The sequence below is a fragment of the Leucopleurus acutus genome (genome assembly GCF_964270905.1).
Source record: "Leucopleurus acutus genome assembly, chromosome: 1".
Lineage (NCBI taxonomy): Eukaryota > Metazoa > Chordata > Mammalia > Artiodactyla > Delphinidae > Leucopleurus > Leucopleurus acutus.
In genome coordinates this window covers 87112244-87121316 of record NC_139142.1, presented here as the reverse complement: position 1 = coordinate 87121316, position 9073 = coordinate 87112244, and the positions used below count along the sequence as shown (strand labels likewise).

Here is a 9073-nt window from a genome sequence, read left to right as displayed (position 1 = left end):
TCTTGCATATCCTGTGCTAAGACAAGCAACTGAAGTTTGGAGTATGAGCTATTGCAGAGAATGCAGTGTGTAGAACAGACATTATGCTGGGATGGGCATTGCTCCATTGGCACAACTGAGCCTCCATGGAGGAAAGCAACACTGCTACAACCATTGAAAGTAAGGAACAAGCTTTACTGCACATTTCATCATGAGGGAAAAGGAGAGAGCACAGTAGAAATCATGTCCTCTCTAATTCTAAAGTACAGATGGAATTGTGAGTCCTTTGTGATTTTCTTCAAAAGAAAAAAGTGTGTGTGTGTGTGTGTGTTGGGGGTCTGTGGGAAGCAGTGATGAGGTCTTCTCAAGCCTGTGACCCAGTCAGGCTGCAGGAGCAGCTAGGATGGTGATGCAGTGATGTATTTGTTCAAAGAGAAGCAGACCAACTTGTTGATTAGCTGACCAGTATGGTGGAAGGCAGGCACACCTGTAAGCCTAGGATGAAGGGAGCCTCTCTCTGGTGTGGCAGGTCAGAGAGCACAGAACCACAGCTCTAGATTCCAGTGTGTCTAGGTGACTCCTCAGGCTGGTTTCAAAGGCCACCAGGAGTCCCAGCAGGACATGGTACCTGATTGTATACCTACCTCCACCTTGCTGGTTGGAGAGATGGTCAGAAAGGACTGACTTCCTTTTATTCCAGTGGAGTCAGGATATTCAGAAAAACCAGGAAGATATCACCCTGCCTGCTCCATTAATTAAAATAAAGTTCCCATTACTCTAAGCAAGACTCAGTATAATAGTTGCATAAACAAGAATGAAGTTTATTCATCTCTCAAGTAAAAGCCCAAACTTGTAGGTCGCTCTGGTTTGCAAACTTGTTGGTCTCTCAGGTTCCTTCCATCTTGTTCCATCATCTCTAGGATGTTGCCCTTATTTACATGACCCAAAATGCTCACATGTGGCCAATTAAAAATTGATTGTTATGAGAAAGAAAGGAAAATTTGCTTTGAGGACAACCACCAGTCTCTGGCACACTATGACAACCAAGTCCAGTCCTGCAGCATGAAACAAAACAAATCAAAAGGTAGTCTCATTGTGTGTGGGAAATGAAAAAAAAATTTATATACTCCAGAGAACAATTTTTAAAATCAGGCGTTTTTAACTCAGTGCACTGAATGCCAACAACCCACCACTTCTGCACAAGGACATGGAAGAATCTAGCTAGCTTGTCTGTCTGTCCTGAGCAACACAGCACACATCATATATAGATGCGGTGGTACAGATGGCAGCTGATTTTTTTCAAACAAACTGGGCAATTTCTAGTATATTTAAGGGAAGTGCAGAGGCACTGACTACAGAAGATGTGGCCACATTGTGTAGAGTAGATATGTCGTTTACTCAGTTCAATCTCTAAGTACCCATCCCTACAAATTCGACACCAGATATAACCAGGTAGTGTGCAACTTAAAGTTTCTTCCAGGGCATTATGGTAGGCACTGTTGGTCACAGATACATCTCTGTCCCTCATCAACCCCTCCTTATCACTGCTCACCACACAGCTGCCAGTTTGGCCTTGGAGTGACCTTGTATTTCCCCTTGGCCTCCTCCTTTCTTCAGTAATCACAACAGAGTCATGGTGAGTTAGGTCAATCACTGCAGGTTCTAGTGAGTCACAAGTGAGGTCAATTATTTCATCACTTTCCCCAAGTTCTATCAGTTCCACTTCCAAGATCACCTCAGGAGTTGTGCCTCCTTCCCCAGATGTACCGAATTCTCGTGCTTGTCTAGAATTCACCCTAGTACCATAGCACATTCTTGTGTTCATTGTGCTTTTTGGATCCAGTATTCAGAGAAATAAGTGACCTGTGCCAAAGTTTACAGTGAATGCTAAAGTCCTCAATGTCCCACAGCTCTTGGCCAGTCAGTCTCTGACTTACATAAGAATTTATGGTCCACATTTTCTGGTATATTTGAACTCTGATTCTGGTTCCATTCCTGTCTCCATATCCACAACTGCTGTGTTCCCACAGTGGGGTGGGGTGAATCTTCTGGGAGCCACTTATGAGAAAGCTCAATCTGAATTTTTAACTGAAAAAAATGAGACAAAGATTAAGCATTAGTAGTACTTAAAATAAGATTGACAGCAGTATAAAGTATATAGATAGAGAAAAATGTGTACTCAAAAGTTTTTGATAACTCTGCATTCTCCAGAATAGGTCACAAAACAAGGCCACAAAACAAGTCTCAGTAAATTTAAGAAAACTGAAATTCATATCAAGCATCTTTTCCAGTCACAATGCTAGGAGACTAGAAATCAACTACAAGGAAAAAAAAAGACCACACAAACACATGGAGGCTAAACAGTATGCTACTAAACAACCACTGGATCACTGAAGGAATCAAAGAAGAAATTAAAAATATACCTGGAGACAAATGAAAACAAAAACATGATCCAAAAATCTGTGGGACGCAGTAGAAGCAGTTCTAAGAGGGAAGTTTATAGCGATACAAGCCTAACTCAGGAAACAAGAAAAATCTCAAATAAACAACCTAACCTTACACCTATAGAAACTAGAAAAAGAAGAACAAAACTCAAAATTAGTGAAAGGAAAGAAATCATAAAGATCAGAGTGGAAATAAATGAAATAGGGACTTAAAAAATAGAAAAAAATCAATAAAACTAAGAGCTGGTTCTTTGAAAAGATAAACAAAATTGATCAAACTCTAGCCAGACTCATCAAGAAAAAAAGAGAGAGGCCCCAAATAAATGAGAACAGAAATGAAAAAGGAGAAGTTACAACTGACACCACAGAAATACCAAGTATCATAAGAGATTACTGGGAACAATTATATGCCAATAAAGTGGACAACCTAGAAGAAATGGAAAAAATCCTAGAAATGTACAATCTCCCAAGACTGAACCAGGAAGAAACAGACCACTTTACCAATAATGAAATTGAATCAGTAACCAAAAAACTCCCAACCAAAAACAAGCCCATGACCAGATGGTTTCACAGGTGAATTCTACCATTAAGAGAAGAGTTAACACCTATCCTCCTATCCTTCTCAAACTATTCCAAGAAAAATGCAGAGGAAGGAATGCTTCTGAACTCATTTTACAAGACCAGCGTCACTCTGATGCCAAAACCAAACAAATATCAGAAAAAAGAAAATTATAGGCCAACATCCCTGATGAACATAGATGCAAAAATCCTCAACAAAATATTAGCAAATCAAATTCAACAAACCTTAAAAGGATCATACATCATTATCAAGTGAGATTTATCCCAGAGATGCAAGGATGGTTTGATATCCACAAATCAATCAATGTGATACATCACATTAACAAATTGAATAATAAAAATCATATGATCATCTCAATAGATGCAAAAAAATAAGGTTTTGACAAAATTCAACATTTACTTATGATTAAAATCTTTCAGTGAGAGAGTGGCATGGACTAATATATACTACCAAATGTAAAATAGATAGCCAGTGGGAAGCAGCCACATAGCATAGGGAGATCAGCTCGGTGCTTTGTGACCACCTAGAGGGGTGGGATAGGGAGGGTGGGAGGGAGACACAAGAGGGAGGAGATATGAGTATATATGTATATGTATAGCTGATTCACTTTGTTATAAAGCAGAAACTAACACACCATTGTAATGCAATTATACTCCAATAAAGATGTTTAAAAAACAAAAAACTGTCAGTGAAGTGGGTATAGAAGGAACATACCTCAACATAATAAAGGCCACATATGACAAGCCCACAACTAACATTATACTCAGTGGTGAAAAGCTGAAAGCATTTCCTCTGAGATCAGGAACAAGACAAGGATGCCTACTCTCACCACTTTTATTCAACATAGTATTGGAAGTCCTAACCATTGCAATCAGACAAGAAAAAGAAATAAAAGGAATCCAAGTTGGAAAGGAAGAAGTAAAACTGTCATTGTTTGCAGATGACTTTATACTATATGTAGAAATTCCGAAAGACACCACCAAAAAACTACTAGAACTCACCAATGAATCTGGTAATTCTAAAATTTGTATGGAAACATAATAGACCCTGAATAGGCAAAATAATCTTGAGAAAGAAGAACAAAGCTGAAGGTATCACATGCCCTGGTTTCAAACTATACTACAAAGCTACAGTCATCAAAACAGTATGGTACTGGCACAAAAACAGACACATAGATCAATGGAACAGAACAGAGTGGCCAGAAATGAACACACACTTATATGGGCAATTAACCTAGGACAAACAAGGCAAGAATATACAATGGAGAAAAGATAGCCTCTTCAGTAAATGATGTTGTGAAAACTGGATAGCTACATGCAAAAAAACAACTGGATTACTTTCTCACGCTATACACAAAAATAAATTAAAAATGAATTAAAGATTTAACTGTAAGACCTGAAACAATAAAACTTCTAGAAGAAAACAAAGGCAGTAAGCTCTCTGACATCAGTCTTAGTAATATGTCTTTGGATATGTCTCTTCAGGCAAGGGAAATGAAAGCAAAAATAACCAAATGGGACTGCATCTAAGTTTTTGCACAGCAAAGGAAACTATTAACAAAATGAAAAGGCCACCTACGGAATAGGAGAAGGTATTTGTAAATGATATATCCAATAAGGGGTTAATATCCACAACATACAAAGAACTCATATAACTCAACATCAAAAAAACAAACAACCTGATTAAAAAATGGGCCGAGGGTCTAAACAGGCATTTTTCCAAGGAAGACATACAGATGGTTACAGACATATGAAAAGATGCTCAACATCACTAATCATCAGTGAAATGCAAATCAAAACCACAATGAGATATCACCTCACACCCATCAGAATGGATATTATCAAAAAGACAGCAAATAGGGCTTCCCTGGTGGTGCAGTGGTTGAGAGTCTACCTGCCGATGCAGGGGACACGGGTTTGTGCCCTGGTCCGGGAAGATCCCACATTCCGTGGAGCAGCTGGGCCCGTGAGCCATGGCCACTGAGCCTGCGCATCCAGAGCCTGTGCTCTGCAATGGGAGAGGCCACAGCAGTGAGAGGCCCATGTACCTCAAAAAAAAAAAAAAGACAGCAAATAACAAGTGTTGGCAAGGATGTGGAGAAAAGGGAACACTTGTGAACTGTTGGTGGGACTGTAAACTGGTACAGCCACTATGGAAAGCAGTATGGAGATTACTCAAAAAATTAAAAATAGAACTATCGTGTGATCCAGCATTTCCACTCCTGAGTATTTATCCAAAGAAAACAAAAACACTAATTAGAAAAGATATATGCACCCCTGTGTTCATTACAGCATTATTTACAATAGCCAAGATATGGAGGCAACCTAAATGCCCATCAATAGATGAATGGATAAAGAAGTTCTGGTATGTATGTGTATATATATTGGGTTGGCCAAAAAGTTCATTTGGGTTTTCCCATAAAATATTACAGATTTTATATATATATATATATATATATATATATATATATATATATATAATGGAATATTACTCAGCCATAAAAAAGAATGAAATCTTGCGTTTTTGACAACATGGATGGACCTAGAGGGTATTGTGCTAAGTGAAATAAATCAGAGAAAGACAAATACTGTCTGATTTCACTTATATGTGGAATCTAAAAATCAGAACAAATGAACAAACATAAAAAAACAGAAACAGGGCTTCCCTGGTGGCGCAGTGGTTGAGAATCTGCCTGCTAATGCAGGGGACACAGGTTTGAGCCCTGGTCTGGGAAGATCCCACATGCCGCGGAGCAACTGGGCCCGTGAGCCACAGCTGCTGAGCCTGCGCGTCTGGAGCCTGTGCTCCGCAATGGGAGAGGCCATGACAGTGAGAGGCCCACGCACGCGATGAAGAGTGGCCCCCACTCGCCACAACTAGGGAAAGCCGTTGTGCAGAAACGAAGACCCAACACAGACAAAAATCAAATAAATTAAAAAAAATTAAAAAAAAAAAAAACAGAAACAGAGTTATAATTAACAGAGAACAAACAGGTTGTTGCCAGAGGGGCAGTGGTGGGGGAGGAAAGAAATAGATGAGGGAGATTAAGAGGTACAAACGTCCAGTTGCAAAATAAATAAGCCATGGGTATAAAATGTACAGTGTGTAGAATATAGTCAATAACTATGTAATATCTTTGTATGGTGACACTATAATAATGGTGACTATTTTGAAATGTATAGAAATATCATATTGTGTGACAGGAACTAATATAGTGTTGTAGGTTAACTATACTTCAAAAACAAACTCATAGAAAAAGAGACCATATTTGTGGTTACCAGAGGCAGGGGTTTGTGGGAGGGGAATTCAATGAAGGCAGTCAAAAGGTACAAATTTACAGTTATAAGATAAATAAGTATAGAGATGTAATGTACAACATGATAAATATAAGTAACAGCAGGATGTTATATATAAAAATTGTTAAGAGAGTAAATCCTAAGAGTTCTCATAACGAGGAAAAATTTTTTTCTATTTCTTTAATTTTGTATCCATATGAATTGACGGATGTTCAGTAAACTTATTGTGATTATTGTTTCGTGATGTAACACCTTAAACTTATACAGTGCTGTATGTCAATTATATCTCAATAAAACTGGAAGAAAAAATAAGTGTTGGCGAGGATGTAGAAAAATTGGGACTCTCATATACTGCTGTTGGGAAGGTAAAATGGTGTGGCACTTCTGGAAAACAGTCTGGCAGTTCCGCAAAAGGTAAACATAACTATATGGTAAACATATAGTTACTATATGACCCAGCAATTCCACTCCTAGGTATATACCCAAGAGAATTGAAAACTTCTGTTCACACTGAAAAGTTGTACATGAATGTCAATAATAGTATTATTTTTATTTTATTTTTTATTTTAAAAAAATTTATTTAATTTATTTATTATTTTTGGCTGTGTTGGGTCTTCATTGCTGCATGCGGGCTTTCTCTAGTTGAGGTGAGCAGGAGCTACTCTTTGTTGTGGTGTGCGGGCTTCTCATTGCAGTGGCTTCTCTTGTTGCGAAGCACAGGCTCTAGGTGCCAGGCTTCACTAGTTGTGGCTCACGGGCTTCAGCAGTTGTGGCGCACAGCCTCAGTTGCTCCATGGCATGTGGGATCTTCCCGGACCAGGGCTCGAACCCATGTCCCGTGCATTGGCAGGCAGATTCTTAACCGCTGCACCACCAGGGAAGCCCAGTAATAGTATTATTTTTAATAGCCAAAAAGTGGAAACAACCCAAATACTCATTAACTGATGAATGAATAAATAAAATGTGGTATAGTCCTACAATGGAATATTATTCAGCAATAAAAAAGAAATGAAGTGCCAGTACTTGCTATAATGGATGATCTTTGAAAACATCATATCAAATGACAGAAGCCAGTCACAGAAGACCACATACTGTATGATCCCACTTATATGATAAATCAAGAATAGGCAAATCCATAGGGACAGAAAGATTAGTGGTTCCTTAGGGCTGGGGGTGGTTGGGGAGAAATGGGGAGTGATGTCTAATCGGTACAGTGTTTTTTCGGGGGGTGATGAAAATGTTCTAATATTGAGAAAATGGTTGCAGAACTCCATGAATATACTGTAACCCACTGAAGTACATTATAAATAGGAAGATTTTATGGTTTGTGATTTATACCTCAATAAAGCTTTAACGAAAACAAATACCTTAAGATGCCATAGAAATATTACACAAAACAGTGTGAGATATCTAAATTTAGACAAGCCCTGGAACCTGGGAGCCCCAGAAGGAAATGGGGAGAGCCCAGAGGAGGCTTTGACGAATACAAATACCTTAATAAAGCTTTAGCAAAAACAAATACCTTAAGATGCCATAGAAATATTTCACAAAACTGTGTGAGATATCTAAATTTAGACACAAGCCCTCGAACCGGGGAGCCCCAGAAGAAAATGGAGGGAGCCCAGAGGAGGGTGCAGTGCTCAATGCTCCACCCGATGGCGCCGACCTACTTACTGAGTCAGTTCTTATCTTAGACCCCACAAACACCTGTCTCTCATCGGATCACTTACCTTCGTGACCAGCCTGCCCCTCCTCCGGTCTGCATTCAGGGAAAGACAACCTTCGGGGTGACACCGGGCAGCCCTGCAAAACAGTGCCCACCACCCTCGACTCCACCCAGGCAGCCAGCAGCTCATCAATGACCTAGTGTTTTGTCCGGTTGCGCCCTGTGAGCTATCCAGTGAGAATAGAGCAGGAAGCCTGCGCTCCAGCGGCCTGCCACTTTCCGGCCCCTCCGCTGCTTGTCGGTCCGCTCCGGACCGAGCCTGAACCAGCCGAACCTGGCGCCTAACTACACTGGGCAGGGAAAGAGCACCAAGGAACCAGAGGCCAGGGAAGAAAAGGAGAAATCGAGGAAGGGGGCGGCGCGGGAGCGGGTACTCACGGTGAACGCGCCCAGGCTGGCGGCAGCGCCCAGTGAAGAACAGAACCAAGGTCACGGAGCAGCAGTCGCGGCGCTTATTCCCACCCACCCGATGGCAGCAATCACTGGGGTTTTCTCTCCTTTCAACCCGCTATTTTAGTTTCTCAACTGACCAATCAAAATCCGAGCCCGTGGTAGCTCGTCACAAGTCTCTGGGCAGAAAGAGCTGTTCCAGGTTAGAAAAGGGGACTTTCCTCTCCCCCTCCCCCTCCCCCTCCCCCTCCCCCTCCCCCTCCCCCTCCCCCTCCCCCCTCTCCCCCTCTCCCCCCTCTCCCCCCTCTCCCCCCTCTCCCCCCTCTCCCCCCTCTCCCCCTCTCCCCCCTCTCTCTCTCTCTCTTTCTTCCTCTCTCTCTTTGAAAAACCTGCTTATACCAGCTCAGTACCAAGAAGTTTTCCCTTGTATCTCCTTGCTGTGGTTTTAGGTAATTTTATGTTTTCTAGTGGGCTGTGAAAATAAATAACCACTGGAGATAAAAGCAGTTGCCTAGAGCTTTACATTTTACAGAGCTCTTCTTATCACCATCCTCTTCTCAGAATAACCCTTGAACAGAATCTCAGAGTAGACACTCCATATTCATTGAATGAATGATTGATCAAATAAATGAGTAAACTTTCTGATGTAGGGATGATT

At 40.8% G+C, this 9073-nt stretch overlaps 1 protein-coding gene across 3 annotated transcripts; it reads right to left on the bottom strand.

Annotated features, from left to right (window-relative positions):
- Nucleotides 1-775: 775 nt before the first annotated feature.
- LOC309959972 (E3 ubiquitin-protein ligase RNF4-like) lies at nucleotides 776-8592 on the bottom strand. 3 transcript variants are annotated; one of them, XR_014326108.1, is made up of 3 exons: nucleotides 8404-8586; nucleotides 1917-2067; nucleotides 776-1034 (listed from the first exon to the last, which is right to left on the bottom strand). XR_014326108.1 is itself a non-coding variant. In XM_082836511.1 (2 exons), exon 2 carries the CDS (start codon nucleotides 1802-1804, stop codon nucleotides 1238-1240), a length of 567 nt encoding a protein of 188 aa, XP_082692637.1. In that variant the 5' UTR covers nucleotides 1805-2067; nucleotides 8404-8592; the 3' UTR covers nucleotides 776-1237. The 3 variants fall into 3 exon arrangements, 2 of the variants coding, with proteins under 2 accessions (XP_082692637.1, XP_082692638.1); XM_082836511.1 differs by having other exon boundaries at nucleotides 776-2067; nucleotides 8404-8592; XM_082836512.1 differs by lacking the exon at nucleotides 8404-8586 and adding an exon at nucleotides 8030-8274 and having other exon boundaries at nucleotides 776-2067.
- Nucleotides 8593-9073: the final 481 nt, after the last annotated feature.